At 39.6% G+C, this 22629-nt stretch overlaps 1 protein-coding gene across 1 annotated transcript in view; it reads left to right on the top strand.

The window, feature by feature from the left end:
- smpd3 (sphingomyelin phosphodiesterase 3) overlaps positions 1–22629 on the top strand; it is a 53692-nt gene that overhangs the window by 13319 nt on the left and 17744 nt on the right. The window contains exon 4 of the mRNA XM_041796332.1: positions 17717–17792. Coding sequence (XP_041652266.1) covers positions 17717–17792 — 76 coding nt within the window. The remainder of the gene's footprint in view (positions 1–17716; positions 17793–22629) is intronic.

The following is a 22629-nucleotide window of genomic DNA, read 5'->3' as shown; positions in this document are numbered from 1 at the left end:
TTAGAATATTTTTTATTTCCCCAAATCAGGATGTTGTTGTAAAAGAATTCTAATATGTACAATCTAACAAATTATGACTGTCTGTCTTTATCAGCAGCTGACTGGCGTTTTAATTGTAACTGTTCATGTTGCTGTCACAGTCAGCAGGCAGCAGCAGACGCTGAGATGCCTTCACAGTTATGATGGACAACACAAGATTGTAGCACCCACAAATAGGCTTCAGATTCTTCTGTTGTTGAGGAGATAGTCACAGTATGACTCTGTCTGGTGCACAAGAGTGGATGAGACTTTATCCACATTTTTTATTCATGCTCTCTGCTGCTCCACAGAAATAGTGTTTGCGTGTCTAATTGATGAATCAGTTTGTTGCCATTTTAATGTTCTTAGAAAAGGCTCCAGACTCAAAGGTAGATGTAGACACCTCTCTGTAGCCAGAGAGGGACGTCACTTAGCCAAATGTTCACACAAACTGAATATAAGCTGCAGGGCTGTGGCAAGTAAAGCTGTTAATCATATCTTTTTACACAAGTTGTAGCAAATACAAGCCATAAACAATGCTCGTCAGATTTTGATGAGTAACATTTCCTGATATGTTGCGTATAAAGTGATGTTAAATGGTCATTGAAACCAAAATTGTCAGTTCAGGCTGAGACTTTAATATGTCACAGAAATTCTATGTACTATGTAAAATTCAAAGGCTGATCCAACTTGCATTAATTGTATCCCAGTAATTTAAAATGTAACTGTATATGCATGCACTCCCAGCAACATCTGGCATGCTTCTGATGAATCATCAGAATGTGTTCTAGAGGATTTCTTCTCAGACCTGATCAGGGCATCAGTGAGCTGCACAGTCTTTAGCTGAACTTGGGGGTGTTGGATGCACCAATGATATCCCAGTTCTAGTTCTGGTCTTCTTTGTGGAATGCGAATGGAGCTGCACAGTGCTGAGCTGCAAGCACAGATCCCACTTCATGGAGCTCTCATGCCAGCCTTGGGAAATCTGTTTCTGACAGTTTAGTCAGAAACATGCACACCAGTGACATGCCGGAGGTCATTTTGTAGCACTCTGGTAATCCTCCTTTTCCTTCTCACACAGGGAGGCAACAGAGTTGATGCATCTCTGCATCCCTGTCCAGCCCTTTTGTGTAACTGCTGGTTTCCCTTCATGCTCTTACAACTGTGTTGGGGGACATAGCAAATCAATGGAGGTGCCATCCGCTGGAAGATGGACTACCTGAACAACCTGGTTGACCTGTAGTGAAAAGGGTGCTAGCAGAACACACAACTAGTGAAAGAAGAAAGAATGAGAAAGCAGTTGTTTGTAAAACCATTTCCTTTTGGAGGGTTGTCTTGATTTGTCTCACCATTGCTTGTCATTACTTAGCAACCCTGAGTCTACACATCTAACACATGTGTAAACGTCTTTATAGGTAAATGACCTGCATAAATGCCCAAGCAGCACACTTTAACAGCCACAGTTCAAATGGATGTGACTGTGAGTGATACTTTTAAGAGCCATTTTGGCTGCCATGCTATTACCACCAGTGAGGCAGCTTTCAGAGCCTAACTGTTTATTTCTGCTTCTTCATGTTGCGTTTTAACTGCACGTCGTCGTTCTCATCAATGTAACATCGCTACACTGGCGTGTGCCGGTTCCGTCCTTCCACACTGTGCGTCTCAGCCAGCTGCAGGCTTTGATGTGCCGGCTGTTCCCTCCTCGTCTCTCTTCATCCTGCAGACGTCTTGGCAGCCCTCCAAGGCAGCATCTTGTTATAAACCCTCACTTCCCCTCTGTGAACCTTTGGTCACTCCAGCTCATTGCTACTAGACACTGTGGCTCGCCTCGGCGCCAGCTGGGATGCATCTCATTAGATTCAGTTCATTTGATGTACCTGATGTTCATGCTGTGTTTCTGTGTGCTGTTTATAGAGACACCATGTTTGTTCTTTTACACCCAACACAAAAAACCAGGCTGAGTCAAGTCTGTGTTGAAGTGATCCTTTTTTTCTTAGCTCTTATCAGTGCCATGTCTGTGCATTTATACCAGACCACATCGCGTCTGTGTAAGATCTCATTTGGATAACCAGACCTCTTCCTGTACTGTTAGCTCCTTCAAAGTTTTCATCAGTGAGCAAGGACTTTTTTAACACAGCTTTTCCAAACACCCAAGTTTTATTTTAAATGTTTACATTATTTTACTTTGCACACAGAAATAAAATTGTTGAAACAATTGTGTATTGGCCATTCTTCTTTGGCCAATCTCTCAAGCTCCTGCAGATTTGATGGTCTAACATGGACCTTCATCTTCAGTCCAGCCCACAGATTTCTAAGTCAGGGCTTAGCACAGGCCAATCAATAAGATTCATTTTGGTCTTTTGAAGGTAATTTTTTTGTGAGAGTGACATATGTTCTGGTGCTTTTTTATGTTGAAAGACTAAGCAACAACCCAGACCGAGTTCTGCTGTGGACTACTTGAGATTTCCTTTCAAAATCTTCACTCTTCCTTCTTTCTTCATGATTCCTTCACATTTTCAAGATTCACAGTTTCAGACACACTGAAGCATCCCCACAGCATAATACTCCCACCAGTGTGTTACACTGTGGGGACGGTGTTTGGTCTCATCCGGCAAAAGGTCATGCTTCCAGTATTCATAATCCTTCTCCAGTTTGTCCTTAGCAGACTTCAGTCTGGCTTGAATGTGTTTCTTCTGCAAAGGTGGTTTTTCTTGGTCCTCAGCCTCTCAGTCCATTCCTGTGCAGGGCTCTAGTGATGGTCTTCTTTGAGACTACAATCCTGACATGGCTAAGTCATTCATTAGAGTCTTGGCAGTTGCTCTGGGGTCTTTAGACACATCTCTCACTAGTTTTCTTTCCAGTGCTTTTGAATCTTTCTCTTCCCACCTCTGCCAGGCTTGTTCTGTACTGTGTGGCTCTCATTGGATTTCTTGATGATACTTCTCACTTCAGTTCTTAACACTTGGACGCACTGTGATAACTTTTCTTATCCTTCTTCTGTTTTATGAGCATCAAAAATTATTTTTCTCTGGTCTATACTAATTTTGTTTTTGCCATGATGCTTTCTCCAGTGACACCTCAAACCATAGCTGAAGTTTTTGTACTGTGTAATTTGGAAGATAATTCCCAGTTTGAACTTGATTTTAAAAGCTTTTAGCATTACAAAGTTAATGGACATAATTGCACAACAGTGGTTTGTGCTTTGGCTCAACAAAAAGGTTAGTTCTGAAAGGGGCTAATAGTCTTGACCCTGTTTGTTGTTTGTTTTTTGTTTTTTTGGCTGGGCGGTGAAGGTGGGAAATACTTTTAAAACACAGCTCTGAATCTTTATAGATCTAAACAAATTAATTATTTTCAAAAAGTTCACCTGGATTGTATGCCTACCTTTGAATGTGTTGACTCTACCATGCTATTACAGCCTAGTTAATGGGCTATAATGTGTAATTAATAACAAGATAACATGATACAGCTTCTCAATATGGTCACCGTCTGACAACAAACCGTGCAGAGGAATGCAGTATTAGACACAGGCTGTGTGTAATGCCTCATTAAATTGTGTTTAACAGACTAATCTAAAGAGGAGAAAATACTGATAAAACAGTCAAATTCATCACAGGGTCTATTGTGTCAGCAGGTATGATCCTAGAGCGTGGCTAACATTAGTAGTTAGCTCTGCCAGCCTTTGTTCTTCTTTGCAGATTAATATGGTGCTTTGATATGTGGCCCTTTTTCACTTATGTTGAGTAGTATAACCCTCAACATAATACCACTTTATTTCCATTTTCTTGTTTAAAAAAAACCTGTTATATGATGCTGTTCATTTGACATGCTAAGCTTCTCATGTTTACATTCAGTGAAGGGCTGGGAAAAGCTCTGACAGAAAGGCAGCGACCATTAACTGAAGCTACTGTAACTGAAACTGAAGCTTGACTTCAGTTTTCAACACCTGGGTCGCTGCATGCCTCAAAGTTATCTTGATTTCACATATCACCAATTTCTTGGTTATATATGCTTTGAAGTGTGATGATTAGTATTAGACTGCTAAAATATCACTTTCTCCAGCAAATGTCAGTCTGCTCCACATGCAAGTTGGACTTTAAAATATGTCCAATTTCACCAAGGCTGAGATGAATAATTCAGAGCAATGTGGATTTATGGCTTCATAAATATGACTGATGAGTGCACATGAACATTTGAATGTGCACAGCAGATCAAAAAAAAGGTGCAGGCTCTTGAGACCTAATATGGTGTAGAACATCTTATAAAGTACCTGACTGTGGCTCATCAAAGTGTTGTAGCACTTCCCTCCAACTAAATCTCACATATATTTATGCTGACATTTTAAAGATAGCTTGTCTTTTGATACTGGCACGTTTTGTGTGGGAATAGGAAACTATTTAACTAAATGGATAAGTGTTAAATCAGGCCAGCTAATGAAGCATCAGGCCAATGAGTATAATGCCTCTCAGAGACACTGTTTGTCCATGTGAGATGATGCTGCACATCAAGACTGATTCTCATCTCCAACATTTAGAGCCACTGCAGAAGGAAGTGAGTATGCATGTCTTAAGGCTGGAGCTAAAGATGTGGAGGTCAGGTTGACAATGACATGACACTGACATACAGGATACAACGGTTGGCTCACTAACACAGGCTTACTGTACATTTTTTTGTAAACATGGTTACCTAAACAAACTGTAAAATCACTTTAACCGTTCTTTATCTAATCAAGTAAAATGCACATGTCTGATAAATGGAGGTTTACGTTATCATGACAGTACTGAAGGTTTAAGGTTAAAGCTCAGTGACCTGATGTCATGGCTTGTTCAGGATTGTCCTGTGTCAAGTGTATGAAGCTAAAGCTAAGGCTTTTAAAGCTGGTCTTTCCTTAAAAGTTCCTCACTCCTGTATAAGAGGTGGATATAGCAGGGAAATGTTGGTTGCATTGCATGCACGGCATTCAAAGGTGTGCCTAGCTGGGCAAAGCACTAAAATACTTATATGCCAATGAAATCCTCTTTTGAGCATGCAGGAGCACAGCTCTAAATGTGGTGTTACTTAAATGTGTAGAAAATATAGTCAAAACATAGGCAGACAATTTTTATTCTGTTCTATTTATATGAAGTCAATCTCTGGATAAAAGATGCCAAAACATTCTCATAATTTCCTTGTGGATGTATTTACCTGGAAAGCAGCATCAGGTCAGCAACATAAATCTGAATTGTCTCTTGTGGAGAGGAGACACACCAGAAATGGAGATAAAGAGAGCGAGAGAGAGAGAGAGAGTGGCAGAGATAGATTATTAATTAAAAATGTTTCCCTAAAGAGAGAGCCAGCTCTTCCTCCGTAATTAAAGCTTTTCAGTCCAACATTTATCCCCTCTTATAATTATTTCAAACTACTAAGTGTGTGGTTGGAGAGTGGCGTGTGTGTGTGTGTGGGTGTGTGTGTGTGTGCGTGCTGGTGGGTGGGTGTTTAAATACACAGTTTCAGTGAATTAGAAAAGATTAGGCTTCCAAACAAGGACACACTCAATCTAGATTGGATAGAAATCAATGGAGTTTCCAAGAATCCCCTTGACCTTAAATAATCAAAAGGGCTTTAATTTATCACCAAGGTCAGCCTGAATTATTTACATACATTTCTCTCCTTTTCACACCCAAATGATTTTCAACCTCTCTCCTACTGCAAAACAGTTCCAAGCTGTGGTCGGCGTATCAGTCCACACAACAGCTCAAAATAAAGTCTTTGCCACTGACAACTTTTGTATTTGTTTTTAATACTCACTTTTTCTCTTTGACAAGAAGGAGTTACAACTAGCTCTTCACATTGATAAAATGGACTTGTAATCTTTCTTTAAAGAGGGGGTATTATGCCTTTTTTCAAGGCTTTACACCATCTCTCTGATACCCATGTAGTAGCTTCACATGGTTTACAGCTCAAAAAACTCCTCATGTTTCTCACACTGGCTTCTTGAAAAACCCTTATTTTAACCTCTGTCTGAAACACTTCGTTTTTGCTGCTGTCTCTTTAACACCCCCCCTCCACGGACCTGCTTTCCTCCGATTGGCCGATTTTCCAGAGGCTGGCTGGCGGCAGGACTCAATGTTTTGTGTCCGCCCCCTCCAATGTGGCTATGTTGCTAGGCTAGTACTTGTAAACTTTGAATGAACCGGTCCAACTGAGTAAAAAATGGCAAATTTTGACATACGTCCGTACGTGTTAGACCTGAAGTCTGATCCTGATAGTTTGGAGAGAGAGAGGGGGAAGAAAACCAGCAGCAGCGAAGGACAGAGCAAGACGTATCTGTTTGGTAAGTGTTTAATTACTGTGTTACTAAATGGCTAAATGGCTAAGAGGTCTTGTGGAGGCAGTTTGTTCCGCTTAGCCGGCAGCACAGATGAACCACAAACCAGTCAGGAGATCCTAATGCGATGACCTCATCAGTTTGCTTCATCAAAATCTTGTCTCGGGTAAATATCGGAGAGATTTTCAACGAACCGTTTTCATCAGTTTACACACTAATTCCAAGACTACTGCCACATACGTTCATCTTGCGGTTTGAAAATTTGCATATGTGAAGTATGGACACTCAACATTGTGACTTTATATTTATGTTTTAAAAATCGGAAAAGTATAATACCCCCTCTTTAACTGTAACTACATGAAGACAACGTTTTCAACAATTTTAGGCCCAGGTTTGTCCTGAGTGACATGGTTCGTAATCTAGCTAAGCTGGTCTCAGCTTTAAGTTGAAATTGAAGCCCACAGATGCAAACAGCTGCTCAGATGCAAACAGCTGCTCAAATACACTGAGGCGGAGTAGTACGTAGCTGGTAGCCAAAGCTCACATTGCAAAAAAACAAAAGTGCCTCAGAACTTGACGACATCTCTTTGTTAAAAGAAGAACAATGAACAGCTATGAGGGGCCGTGCAAGACATAATTCATTCTGGACCTTTCACATACATACATTCTTCTCTCATAGACATATATTCTTCTCTCACATACATACATATATACCCCTCATAAATACATATATACTCCTCATACATACATATATACACCTCATACATATAAACTCCTCCTCTCATACACATATATTCTTCTTGCATATACATATATACTTCTCTCACATACATATATACTCCTTGCACACACATAAATACTTCTCTCACATACATATATATTTTTCTCTTAAATATATGTATGTGAGAGAAGCATATATGTATGTGCAAGGATTATATATGTATGTGCAAGGATTATATATGTATGTGAGAGGAGGAGTATATATGCATTTATGAGAAGTATATATGTATGTATGAGAAGTATATATGTGAGAGAAGAATATATGTGTATGAGAGAAAAATGTATGTATGTGAAAGGTCCAGTATGAATTATGTCTTGCACGGCCCCTCATAAACAGCAGTGAGTCAAAGACGACAAAAGTCATGTACTGACAAGTCTACAGTGGCAATGGTTCTCTTTATGCAGTTCTATATGGAGGTTAAGAAATTCTATCCTTTCACAGAATAACATACAGCTGCAACTGGTCAAATGAATACACATATAAAATGATTCATATTCAAAAGAATTAAAAGCTCTTTATGAGAAGTAACACGTTTTGTGACTGGGCTAAAGCCTGTCAGCTTTTTAAGATTGAATGCAGTTTATCTCTAACTCTTCATATGATTTACAGACGCAACACAGCCTACACCAACATCGTCTCCCTAAAGATAACACTGCTGTGTTTACATTTAAGGAACTGAAAAATAAGAGGGCCTCTGGTTTCGTGCATCTGGGAAAACAAACCCACAGCTCATCAGTCATCCTGCAGCCTTGTGCTGCCTGACTGTCATCACGACAATTTGGCTGCTTGGTTTTTTAATCTCATGCGACTAATGTGAGGTGAAATCTTTGCTCGCTCCTCATCTGATGGTAAAGTTAAGATAATTAGCTACAGCAGCCTTCGGAGGTTTCATAATTAGGCTTTTGGTTTGCTTCTAGTGTGAAATTGTCTCTCACAGCTCACTCCAGTTCCGCTCTGCTGTGTCTCAATGCCATGTAATGAGAGGAAGTCACTTCATATCCTGCATTCTGATTCATCCGCTGGTTCATTCTAAAAAAAATACAGTTAATTTCATTTCACATTATTTTTAGTACTGAAGAGCAGATAGGGGAAACTCTTACAAAACATCATCTACAGATGTATAATGCTTCCAGTTAAAGGTTTCTTAAGCAGAACTCCAATAAGCCTCTAAATGACATCCTCTGCAGAGGCCGTACATAAACACACTGAAAGTCCATTCTTGTATGCATGAGTGCACGTGCACACACTTATAACAATCCCCTCAGGCCTCTTGTCAGTTTCAGGGTGCACACACACCTATTGAAGCATAGATAAGCCCCTGAAATATTAATAGAGAGCGCATCATGCAGATAGAGAGACAAGCAGAGGAGGAGCAACCCAAATGGAAAGAATGAGGACAGTGTTGGAGAGAGGGGGGGAAAAGGAAAGATGAGATGATTAGATGAAACTTTAATGATCCCTGTGGTGAGATAAACTTAAACTGAGAAATAGAAATCAATAAAGGAATAAAAAATGATGTAATAGAAACAAATATTGGCTCTTTTGTTATTTTAACAGAGTGGGAGGACTCTTGTGGGTATTTATGTAGTTAATTAAAGTTTGCATATAAGAACTTAAAGAAGTAATAAGTTATAAAAAGCAATTTGCTTTCCTGCTGAGTTAGAAGAGAAGTTTGACACTACCCTTAATCCTGCTGGTGTGTGTGTGTGAGAGAGAGAGAGAGAGAGAGAGAGTCAAATGCTGCACGGGGCGAACCTGCATACAGAAAAAAAAAGACTTAAATATTTCTGTTGGATACAATGCAGGGTTTGACAGAGCATTAAAGTCTCCATGAAGCAAAATCAGAAGTTAATCCCTAAACACACTCGATATGTTGTAGTGAAGTTGCTGTTAACATGTGAAAAGACTGAGAGCTATGTGTTAATTTAGAATTTTAGAAAGTTCTTCACAACTTTTATGGTGTTTGAGCAGAGCTGCACGTGGAGCTCAGTGACGCCTCAGAGCAGAATGAGTTATCCCACCCCCTTACACTAAATCTATGTAAGAGCACAAAGCATTTTATCACCATTGTCTGTTGTTTAACTAGCTTCCTTTTCCTTTATTGGAAATTACCAACCAGCCAACTGCAGTGTTTTTTGTTCAGTATCAAGTGAATCTGTCCAATCTATCAGCCCCAGTGAGAGACGTTATCAGATATGTGGTACCAGAGTGATTTATGATAAAAAATGTTAACTCAATCCCAGACTTCTGCCTGTCCTGACCCAACACTAGGGTTGAGTATTAAATAATGGACTTAGACTTTGATTTAGTTTTGGGCTCAGTGCCACAGCAGTGTTTATGGTGCATGACTATCATAAAAGCAAGAAATGTGTCTATGATCTTTAACTTCCCCTCTCTTTTATATTAAAATAGCCACAATGAAGAATTATATCAAAGACCTGTGTTGAGAATAATGTCAGAAATATATTTATAGAAAATAAATAAAACCATTACAAATTGTTTACATCCTCTAATCCAAAGATAAATACAGAGATATAATTGACTGTCTCATTTTTTTAAACCAATTTTATATACGTGGAGATTTTACTTTATCACTGAAATTTGTCCTGGTAAGCAAAGCCTTTTGTCTTACTAATCTAAAATATTTTGTTTTACTGAGGTTTTAAAGTTTCCATTTAGAGCAAAGGTTAAATTTTTGGTACAATGCCTGTAAATGATGATGCATAAATATTCACCCATTTAAATTCAGTATTAAGTAGATGCAGCTTTGGCTGTAATCACATTACTGAGTCTGTGTAAATAGGTCTCAATCAGGCTTACACATCTAGATACTGCAATTTCACTCCATTATTCTCTGCAAAACTACTCAAGCTCTGTCAGGTTGGGATCAAGGTGAACGCCCCTTCTCAAGTCCAGCCACAAATTTTCTATTGGGTTGAGGTCTGCGCCTTGACTCAGCCACTCCAGAACTTTCACCTTGGTGTCTTTAAACCATTTCTGTGTAGCTTTTACTTTATGCTTTGGGCCATTGTCTTACTGGAAACAAATGTTCTCCCAACTGAAGTTCTCTTGCAAACCGAATACGACTGTCATCCAGGATTTTCCTATATTTTGCAGCATTAATTTACCATGTAACCTAACCTAATCTAACCTTTTACAAGCCTTCCAGGGCTGGCTGTCAAGAAGCATCCCCACAGCATGATGCTGCCACCACTGTGTTTTACAGTGGGGATGGTGTGTTTGTGCTGATGAGCAGTGTTTAGTGTCCATCTGATGGCCAAAAAGCACCATTTTGGTCTCATCAGACTAAAGAACTTTCCTCCACTTGACCATGGACAACAGACTCTCTCCCATCTCAGCTGCTGAAGCTTGTATCTCTTTTAGAGTAGTCACAGGTGTCTTGGTGGCCTCTCTCACTTGTCTCCTTCTTAAACAGACACTCAGTTTGTGAGGATGTCCTGATCTAGGCAGATTTACAAGTGCCATATTTCTTCCATTCTTTTGAATGCAATCATTCAATCACTTGGGACACATTCACTGCAGTCATTGGTCCCGATTTCACTAATGGTGAGACTACTAGCACCAATTGCTCGGACCTCTGTTGAAATAGGTCAGTCACTTTAAAGGGGTGAAAATTTATGCACCTTACACATTTTTGTTAAATTGAAATTGCTTTGTAGGAATCTGTTTTCACTTTGACATTAAAGTTTTTTTTGTTAAAAAAGCCAAATTATTTTAATGATTGATTTATACAATCAATAAAAAGGTCAAACCAATCCAACGTGGACTGCAATTTAGACAAAGCTGCTCCTTTTGAAAAGTTAAGTAGTCTTTACTGCCCATTAATGACTAAGTAGTGGCATATTATAGACTAGATGGCTCTCACTGAGTCTCTAATGGTATCTTCAGAGTGGAACCATTGTGATGCATGTACTAAATCCTTTGTAAACCTTTGTTCTTTACGAAGTTTTTCTTGCTCTTTTGCATAGCTCAGTAGAAACAATCCAGCACAGTCTCACAAATTTTCACTGACTCACATCTTATGTAATATTATAGTAGAGTTAATGCACCATCTGCATTTAACAAAATTGGAAGACTTAAATTCTTCTTGCCCACCCATTCTCACAAAACACTCCTTCCATTAGAAGTAATTGAATCAGTGCCTCTCATATAAGTAGGAAATGTTTGGTGGTTCTTATGAGGTGTATTTACTGTACTTCAGTCTACAAAGTGAGCTCTGTGTTTGCTTTGTAAGTCAAGCTAATCAGGCTAATGCTTTATTGTGGCTTTTAGGAGTTTTCATTTCGAGCTCCGTACAGACAGCAAGCCAAAACAGCCATCCCATTACTGCCAATAAGCTTCCATTTGTCTAAATGAAAGCACCCCCCACCCCTTCAGAAGGGCACTGTAACACCATGATTAATTCACCACAGAGTTCTTCATTACATCAGACATGAATTGATCTAAACAATGCACATTCATTTGACTAAATGAGATTGCACAAAGGAGCATGTTTTTGAGTCACTGCAGAAGGGTTCACAGGAGGTAACAGGGAAAGAGTGAGCCGCTGTAACGAAGTAGCATGATTCTTTTTCAAGGCATGTTCATATTTTCAAAGGGAAGTTCTGTGTATTCACAACCTTTATTTTTGAGCAAGGAGTTATCACAGAGAGTTATAAAACTTTATGTTGCATTTGACACATTTTAAATGTTATTCAGTATTAACTTATAATTTCTGAACATCTCAAGTCTTAATGGCTGCCCAATGCTGCTTGCTCCTTTTTAATGTTTCACATGGAATTGAAGACACTATCATTATACCAACTTGAAGATGGAGCTCTTGGTTTTCTTTCACATTAAGAGTGAATGCCATAACTATTTTAGTTTTAATGTTTTAAACAGTAATATGCAAATAACATTCCCTGTGGACTGTTTGCTGGAGGTGAGGTTTTCTAGGGTCATTTTAATTACTCACTGTGTAATCTGTTGTACATAACCCAAAGGAATAATTACCAGACTGTAGTTTTCCTTCAGTGTGAGGTTTGCAGCCTCAAACATTGCTGTTTTAGTTTGTGGATCAGTGTCATCAACACCAATGCAGCAGGCTGTACAATATGGGCAAAAGTTTTCGGCTGCCCGACCATTACACTAAAAGGGACTATAATGACACTGAATTCAAATACACATACTTTGGTATGGAGTTGGCTCCCCTTTGCAGCTATAACTGCATCCACTCTCCTTGGAAGACTTTCCACAAGATTATAAAGATTTGTGCCACTGAACTCATCAAGCCATGTCTTTATAGTTAATGCTGTGTGCACTGGGACACAGTCATGATAGAGAAAAGGGCCTTCCCAAAACTTTTGCCAGAAAGTTGAAAGTATAGCATTGTCCATAATGTCTTGGTAAACTTAAGAATTAAGATTGCCCATCACTGGAGATTAAGGGGCCTAGCCCAAACCCTGAAAATCAACCCCATACCATTTTCCCTCCTCCACCAAATTTTACATTTGGCACAATGCAGTCAGGTAGGTAATGTTCTCCAAGAATCTGCCAAACCCGGACTCACCTATCTGCCAAACACAGATTCATCACTCCATAGTCCAGTGTCCATGTGCTTTACACTACTCCACCTGATGCTCAACATTGGGCTTGGTGATCTGAGGCTTGCATGCAGCTTCTTGTCCATGGTGACCCATTCCATTAAGCTCCTGCCGCACAGTTTTTGTGCTCACATTAATGCCAGTGGAAGTTTGGAATTCTTCAGCTATGGAATCAGCAGTGTGTTTGCGACTTTTATGCACCATGCACCTTAGCAGTCACTGACCCTGCTCTGTATTTTACGTGGTCTTCTGCTTCATGGCTGAGTTGCTGTTGTTCCTGAACGCTTCCACTTTCTAATAATAGCATCAATCACAGTCTCATGCTGGAAGTCTCTGAGCTCTTCAGAATGACCCGTTTTGTATCACAAATGTTTGCAAAAGGAGACTGCATGGCTAGGTGCTTGATTAAATACACCTATGGCAACTGGTCTGATTGAAACACCAGATGTCTCTTTGAATTAAAGAGAAGAATACTTTAAACTGGGAGGAACTGTTGTGTTTTTCCTCTGAAGTTTCATCCAGTGCTGCTTCTTCCACAGTGCAGCATAAGCATTCTTCAGATTCTCCCCCTCAGTTCTCTTCTTACAGTATTCATCTTTTCTCTACAGAACCTCACTCTGATCAGGGTTGTAGTTAAAGTGATGTATTACAGCTCTCAGGGTCAGGTACACCACAATCAAACATCTGCTGGACCAACTGCAGACAGTCTAAAATTTCGCTGGGTGAATTACTGACCTTTTTGGAGGATTACAAACATTTACCTCAAATAGCTTCTGTAAATCAACAAACTATACTTCTTTCCTTCTACCAGATCATTTTTTTAAAGTTAGGCAAACTAAAGAAGCAGACAGACAGTCCTGAGTTTGTTGATACTGTTCACCTCTAGTAGACACTGGGTATTAAAATACTCCTATCATAATGAAATATGATATTGTGAGCTCACTGCCAGGCTTCCTTCCATCCTGGTTGCAGAAAGGGAGGCCTGTTTTGCCCACTAGGAAAACGTAGAAGAACATTGACCATATTCCCTGCCCTGTGTGGCAATAAGATTTTTTCTCCATTGTCTCCAAAGGCAATAGGTTTGACTTTTGGCTAACCGCTGGTTAAAGTCTAACAAATACTATACAGAGAGGTTTCAGCATGGAATCATGTCTTAGAATAGGTTCTACATTGTTGGATAATTATATCACTCCACAAAAAATCCTCTTTGAACCTGAAAATGGACCTTGTATATGACTCCTGTCCAAAGCAGCTTTAAGGTGGCCATTACAGGGTGTATTCAGTCCTGTCTGCATGTACTCCACCCAGCCGCCTTTCCACTTCAAACTAACCACCCTACAATCATCATCTCCCTTTCTTTGCAACCCTTTATTCCTCCTCCTCATCATCAGTCTGCATCCACCCACCAGCTCTTGAGAGCTGCCAGCCTCAGCCTGGCTGCGTGTCTTGTTACTGTGTGGCTGAAGGACTCCTCAGCTCTGATGCTAAAGGGCCGAAGGTGTCTGATTAAATCTCCTTGATGTTCCATTTACTGCAGCTTTGCATACACACACCGCTGCTTAGGGAATGGAGAAATGCTGTCGGGAAGATTTACTGAAAAATGTATAAAGTGTGTGGAGTGCTTGGGCTGTGTTTATCTAACGAGGACTGAATCAGCCTACCTTGTAAACAGAGGATCTTAGGCTGCTGCCTAGGTATAACCACTGCCTTTTGATAACAGCGACTAATACCTAACCTTTTTTTCTGCTGATTTACAATTCTTAATGCCCCTGGATGAACTATAAAACATCGAAATTTCAAAATAAAATGTCAACACTTTAAATGGCAGAGAGGAAAATCTGTATTTTTTCTTCTTATAAATAATAATTGGTACCTTTTTCATGTTTAAAGAAGCTTTTGCCTTGTTATTGATACCCTGCCTATTTTCATTCCCATCTCTTTGGTCAAACACTAAAAAATATAACTGTGTAATTACCCCTCCACCATTGTTTTCAAAGTATGGCCTCAGGCTTGATGTTTCAAAGCCCTGTTGAAATCTGGTAATGTAGTATGACAAGCACTCTGTCCTGTGAGAAATCAATAATCCATGTTAACATTTGTTTTCCGAAGCTAATCCTTTTCAGGTTGTAATGCAAAGACATTGATAAAGTAATGTATAAGTGAATCAGGTATATTTATAACATTATAACATGTGTTTAACACATGAGTCTTTTCTTTAATATACCCAAGTACTTTTGATGCCTAAAGATGATCATACTGCACCTGTGTGGTATAGATGACTACATATTATAGAGCTCAACAGTGCCCGCCCACTTTTTTGCAACACTGATTTGGGAAGTGAAATCTGTCATTTAAATCCACCATTGACATTTTACAAAATCTTTATTACAACACTTGTAATGCATGAACCAAGCTAAACAGCTACTCTAATGTTTGATTCAGCGCAAAAGTGGCATTCAAAAACAAAGAGAAGGGCAAAGGCACAAGAATGTGTACATATTTCTTTATAAGAAGGAAGGAACTAACCTTACAAAGCAGATGGATACGCCCGTATCCGTGTTTCTCACTGGTGAATCCATCTTGCAAAGCTCCAGTCTGAACTGTTTGGGCCCGGTTAGAAAGTGACAGGACCAATCAGCAACGAGGGGCAGTACTTTCAGGCGCGGCAGAGTCGTGATTTAGCAAGCCGTTCTCTATGGAGGTTACTCCTTTGGTAGGAGCGCAGCTCGGTAGCGGCTACATCACGTGTTTGTTGCTCTGATTGGCCCGTTAAGATGTGACAGACAGAACATTCATCCAGTCACCCTCCAAGTTTTTTTTTATCGAAGGCTTTGCCCTTTCCCAAACGCTGTCTATGTGTCGTTTCCCAGATGGATGTGTGAAACACATCCATCTGGTGTTCCAGGTTAGGAAGGAACCATGTATCCCACAATCCATTGCAATACATGTAACTGTTGTTAATGATACCTTTTTAAACTTTCGAACCACTGGTTTACCCTTTTTTTTAATCGTATCTTCATTGTAGTGTTTATATTTGAAATGTCGTAGTTTGAGCGTTTGTCCGTTCATACTGTGGCGGCATGTATCGCTGTCATTAACAGTGGTCAAGCTTCATTCATGGACTCGCTAGACATTTCAGGATTGTGGGTGTTGAGTGTGTTGAGATGCTGAGATCAAGAATAAGCTTTGTTTTTCTTAAGACAGGGTTGATATCTGATATCTGCAGTAAGTTTATCTTGGACACTTCTGATGTCTAATAATCAAATCCACTACGGAGAAAATGAATGGGATTTTTGCTTCCAAAACCACACTGTTGAGCTTTATTAAGTATTAAGGTAAATAAATAAGCTGTGGTTTAAAAAAAATAACAAGGTGTTGCATTTGATAATCAGTAACTTAACTAGGAGCATATGCAAAAGTGGGGATGAAGTGATACAGAGACCATCATATTTTGGATCGGTTCATCAACCAGACAGACATATTTAGTAAGTTAAGGACTTACTCTGTTACTAAAGCCTATGGTAGTATACCAGATGTCCTGATTAATTCCACATTACAAATGTTTTGTTTTTCTATGGACACATTTATGGATTGTTTTCATGCAGATACAAAATGAGTGTAAAGTCAGCCATACAATTGCAACAATGATAACTTCATACAGAACTGTATCATAAAAATATCTATTGGGTCAATGCATCTGCTTTGCAAACATTGCATCAAAACAGTAGAAAAACAGAGTGTTACAGAGCCACATCTGACCAAAAGGATTAAAAATAAGCCACAAACTGTGTGAAGTTCCTGTCGAGTTGTTTGTGTTTCTAATAAAGTAATAACATATTTCTGTTTTGTTAACCTTGCAAACCAGATGGATTGGCCATATCCCATTTCTGCCATCTTGCAAAGCTCCAATATAAAACATCTGACTACAGACCTGACCGATCAGCATCATTTGAGGAGAGCGAGGCGGTAGCTACAGGGAGGGTTTAGGTATACAGGAAGCTGGCAATGGCTGCTGCTGGTGAGGCAATTAGCTTGGATTTAACTATAGTATAGTGACAGTTCTACCAAACCTAGAGCATATTTCTGTATTAAAAAGAGCAAAGAACAGCACTGAAAGCTTAAAGATGTTTTTTGCTCTGCTTTGGCACAGATTTGCAATAGTTATGGGCTGGGTTTAGTTGTACTATAAGTTGGTAATGGCTGCCGGTGGAACGATTACCTTGGATGTAGCCATAGCTGCAGTTTTATCCAAACTGGGACACATTTCCAGAGCTAAGAAGCCTAAAGAATTGAACAGAAAGCTTTTCATGGCAGAAAAGATCTTGTCATCTACCGACTTGCTTCGCCATGAGTAGTGATAGTTACAGGCAGGGTTTGGTTGTATGGCAAGCCAGTAGCAGTGACTGTTGTTGGTGAAGCTGTTCGCTCAGATGAAGCTTTAGTGACAGTTTTGATCAGATGTGGACAAAATTACACATTAAAAGGTTTTTTGGTGGGGTAGGCCTCGGCATTAGTTTTATTTACCAGCAAGTTCCATGGTTCATAAACAGTGTCTTACTGCCGAGCTCAGGTTACTAACACAACTGCACATACCAAATACCTAGGTTTTTCTTGTCGCTCTGATTGGCCCGCACTGAATTGTCTGGCAGACAGACAATCGTCCAATCACCCTCAGTGAATTATTTTGAAAAATTCTGTGCTTCCCAACACTTTGTATGGGAGATTTCCTAGATGAATGTGTAATATATCCAGTCTGTCTCTGTTGTCAGGTTACTGTTTTGTATAACTCGCTCTGGCTGCTGCAATGTAATAAATGCTGTAATGTGCCAATTTCCCCACAGGGATCAATCAAGTTTTACCTCATCTTATCTCCTATCATGTCAGCTAATCAGTGGTGCTGTTCTGGCACCCTACACATACAGAAACACACTCGATCAGCAGGCTTTGATGTTTCTGCTTTGAGTACAGTGAAGTAACTTCATGTCATGTTTGTCTCTTTCCCTGTAGGTTCATGTGGGAACCTCCCATCAGGAGCAAAGGGTTGTTGGATATCTTACGTGTACGCATCTCCATGCCATTGAAGGTACAGTTACATGCTTCACAGCAATCCTAGCCTTTCTTCTCTCTCTTATTCAAAAATGCTCACATGTTCAATTCATACATTTCTGATTTCACCATGGCATTTTACTGTTATTCTGTTCTGTTTGTCTTCGTGATTATCTCTTTGTGAAACAGCCAGACAGTCACAGCCATCCAGCTTACTCACAGCGCCCAGTGTGTGTACAGTATGTGTGTGTTTGTATGTCCAGATAGCTAGATAAATGGGCACATCAAAACCTCTATGTGCCCCGGCCCGCTGTTCCCATGACGACTGGCTCAAGCTGTTTAAGGCGTCACAGCCCTATTTAAAGCCTGCGGTCGATGCCTCCCTCATTTTTTACCAAAGACACGTCTCCCCCTTTCTCATGCTATTCTGGGCTCCTCCTACGCTTCTCTCTGGTCTAAAAATAGCAGTGCCAGGGCTGTTTCTAAAGATACATCAAACACAAAGCCTGGGGAGGGGGGTAAGAAAGCAAGAATGGGGATGAAAAGAAGGGGAGGACCAGTGAGACCTGATTCTTTTCTATGAGAAAGGAAGAGTTGTAGACCAGTTTCATGTCTGACTGAATGACTGAGTGATGCAATGTGATTGAATATACACAGAATGTATGCTTTTCTGTACATTTTTCTATTAATCCTAGATATGGCTTTGTATAAAAATGGTACAACCATGGCACAGTAAAACTCATTTACATCTCCTTTCTCCCCCATTCTTATGCCTGGTTTGAACTTCAGATTGTCTGGACCATGTCAACATGTCTGAGTGTCATTTTTATTATCAGTGAGTGATGGAGGATGCTCAAGAAAAAGAAACTGACAACAACAACAAAACCACTTGAATGAACACTTTAGTGAAAGTGCAACTGGAAGTGTCATCCTAAAGGATTACAAAAAGACTTGAAATTAACAAAAAAGGTGTTTCAGCAAAACAGTTACTTTCAAACTAGTAAGCATAAAAATCAAAACATTTTATCATCCCAACTACACTTAGATAATGTCCTGCTCATTCGATGTTACTTATCATTAGATTGTGACTCATCCCTGTGATTAAACCACTTTCTTGGAAATGCATTGAGCTAAACTTTGAAAACATTTATCTTTTAACTAGGCACAACTTAAACTCAGTTGTGCAGCAGGTTCTGGATTAAAACTCTAAACTGGCTTTCCCTGTTGTGGCTAGTGAGGTTGGACCCAAATGCAGGGCACACAGTCTGAGTAGTTGAGGAGTAATGGATCTTTATTGCAGGGTAGCAGATGACTGGAGAGAGCTTGGCTGTTGTGGGAGGAGAGTCGGCGGGCAGGACAGGGCAGCGAGACAAGATGCGAATCCTGGGCACAAAAAAGGCAGTGTTAGGTTTAGGCAGAAGAAACAGCAAAAACTTGAGCGAATGTATCACAAAACAGCAATTTGCAGAAAGGCCTTAGTTGACTACCACAGTGGCTACGAAACAATCTGGCCATGAGTGGATGCTGAACCAAGCTTTATATACTGTGGAGCTTGATGAGTTGTTCTGAAGCAGCTGAGCAGGTGAAGGGATTTTGTAATCAGGAGAGCGGAGTGTTGTTGACGAGGCCAAGGGCAAGGCTGGAGTCATGACATTCCCCAGAAGTTAGTTTTAAGGCATGTTGATGTATCCAACCAGTGCAGCTTGTAACCAGCCTTGAACGACAGACTAAACCCAGAGGTTCTCAAACTTTTCCATACCCAAAATAGTATTTGCCTTGGGCAGGAACCTCCTAACCTGACACGCCAGATTTACTGTTTTGTATATTCACTGCATTGGTAATATTAAACGTTTATCTTTGAAACCCATACAAAGTGTTTAGGAAAGACAGGGCTTTTCAGTAAAGTCTCATAAGGTGAGTGGACGATCTGTCTGCTACATTTATTACAGGCCAGTCAGAGCTACAAGAAAAACCTGAGTAGTAACCTGAGCTCGACAGACAGGCCCTGCCATAGTCTATGAACAGTAGAGCTTGTTGGTGGATAAAACTAATGCTGTGGGTTGTTGGGAGCAGTGCAAAAACATCTTCTCCACCAACAAAGAAGCTTTCAGTGCTGTTTTTTCCTCTTGTTTTAGTAAGGAAATGTTGTCCAGTTCTGATAAAACTGCTGCTATACTATCTGAGCTAATCGCTACGCCAGCAGCAGCCAATGTGTATATCGGCATATAGTGCAACAAAATTCCACCTGTAATTATTGCTAACTCTTGCCTACGCAGGTCAGACAAGTGAAAATATATTTTCTGACACAAAAAGCTTATCGATGCTGTTATTTGCTCTTTCTTTGATAAAGAAATGTGGTCAAGTTCTGATAAAACCGCCACCACTATAGCTACACTTAAGCTAAACACTACATCTGCAGCAGCCATTGCTTTTGGCTTCCACTACAACTACTTACTTATTAAGATCAATGATCTTGTTATTCATGAATGTTATTCATTGTTTTTTTCTATGTATTTTTTTTTTTTATCTCAGCAATATTTTGACAGTAATAATAGCAGTTAACACTTTTTTAGAATTTTGGTCCTTGGTCTACTAATAATTTAAAACGTCTCTCTCCTCATACTATTCTGCTCCATCCACCCCTTTAAAAAACCACTGGGGATAAGGACCCCAGCTTTAAAGTGAGCAGGCATTAGCATAAATGTGTTAGTAAATAGCTCATGTGATACAGACCCATACAGCTACAAGCTTATGTAAATTATGGGTGCAAAAACCAACTATAGTTCATCAGGAGTTTAAATCTACATCTTTTTTCTACATTAAGTACAGTACATTATTTATTCATATTTATAAGCCACACTGAGGAGAGTCAAGAATGTGCAGCATTTAAGTCAGAGACTAATTTCATTCTTGGAGCACAGAAGTTTATCATAGAGGCATGATAAGCAAAAAGATACAAATTCTTCTATGCCTTACTTTAATGTAACAATGAATACATTTTATAATGTGGAGGAATCAACAACACATTAAACATACTGAATTTAATGTTTATTTCAAGTTAATAAAATTGCCATTAAAAATATGTAGAACTTAGTCAGAGTGCATCTTCTCCCTGTCACCTATGTGTCACTCTCACCCACACAGAAATCCCCCTTGCTTTTGCAGACCACTCTCCCCGGGTGAAAGTGTTTTTTGGTGTCTGGAAGGATGCAGGGAACAGGGATAGAACTCAGGGAGAGCAGCAAAGATTCTACAAATAAAAAGAGCCCTGTGGCCAGATTGTGATTTGCAAAATCCCCTCATTGGTTTCTTTCTGTTAGAACTGACCTAGTGTCACAGCTATAGGTGAGTTTTTTTTATGTAACCATCAGATGTGCCAAAACAGAGCACACGAGAAGTAAACAAACATGCAAAAAAAGAGGAGGTGGCAGGGGTTATTGAGTTATTTTCAGGTATTGTTCGTTGTTGTGTTCAGTTGTTTTTTTGTCAAGGGTGTCTGTTAAACCTATAGATTCTATTGAACTGACAACAGCAGGCTTAAACTATGGCAATATTGATTTTATTCCGAGCTATTAAAGCTTTTGTGCACTAAGAAAACCAGTCACACAGTTTGCATTAAAATATTTTGTCTTTTAAATCGCCCCATTGTTATTTCCTTGCATTGCTTTTCTAACCTTTTAATTTAAAAATAAAAAATGTCCACATGTTTTATCCAGCTTTATCTTGTCTGGCATGTGATCTAAATGCATATAGTCTTTCTTATTAATGATGCATACAAACACACACATGAATTAAAATGCTCATCAAACACACCTCCATATCTCCAACCTCCCCTTGTTTTTCTCTTACTGATCCAGGAACAGACACTGAAAAATAAAACATTTCATTTCACATGTACTCGACCGAAGCTGAGAGTAATCAAAGCCAAAACCACCTACTCACCCACCAACATCTTGACACCTCTTTGTTTCTCACACTCTCCACAATTCAGCTGTTATTTCTCCCTCACAAGCTCTCACCTACCGCCTCCCTCCATGCGCCTTCTCCCTCCTCTCTCCAGCTCTAATTTATCAGAATTACTGGCAGCAGAGACCAGTAGGAAACACAGCCAAAGCAAAACAGCACCAAAAGTGACATAATATTGTGTCACTAATATTAGTAACATAATAAATCAACGGAGCAGAGTAAGACAGTTAAGGGAGGCACAGATCTGTGCAGTTTGTGTGCAGCAAGTAACAAATGTTCAAACCAGCTTGTTGCAAACTCATTCACTGTATGGTTCTTGAGAAACTGTGCGCAGTGCCTGGGTTTGTAAAATCTTTTTTTTCTGAAAACAGACGTCTGCTGAAGCCGGAGGGATGAAATGAAACACATTTGTAATGCTGCAGACCAGAGAAAGATCCGAAAGATGCTATAACATTCTAGATTCAGAAAATTGGCAATCATCTTCTGTCATTTCTTACGTTTAACCCATCACAACTGACAGTGATATTTAAGACAGTTGTCCAAATTTAAAGGTATTTCTCATTGCAGCTTTAAATCAGTTATTTGTAGTTTGTGTTAATAGGTTAAGCATCACAGTCATTATACCTACATATGAAAATGTCATTCTTCTGACCAAGTTTGATGATTCTTGGAGTGTTCCCTGTAACAAACCAGGGCTCCAAAGATTAATATATTCATTCAATTCATTCAACATATCAGCAATATGCATGATTTTATTTATGGTGACATTAGCACAAAGTTAAATAGCGTTTGTTGTTCTAAAACAGGTGAAGTATACAGGCTGATGTGAGATATACAAACTGTGAAGTTGTCAGGTGCAGATTCATAAATAATGGCTTGCAGCAGCTGATAGCATCACAAATTGTTCA

The sequence above is a fragment of the Cheilinus undulatus genome, linkage group 9 (assembly GCF_018320785.1).
Source record: "Cheilinus undulatus linkage group 9, ASM1832078v1, whole genome shotgun sequence".
NCBI classification, from domain to species: domain Eukaryota; kingdom Metazoa; phylum Chordata; class Actinopteri; order Labriformes; family Labridae; genus Cheilinus; species Cheilinus undulatus.
Note: the sequence above shows the minus strand (reverse complement) of the source record. Positions and strands in the feature narration are given on the sequence as shown.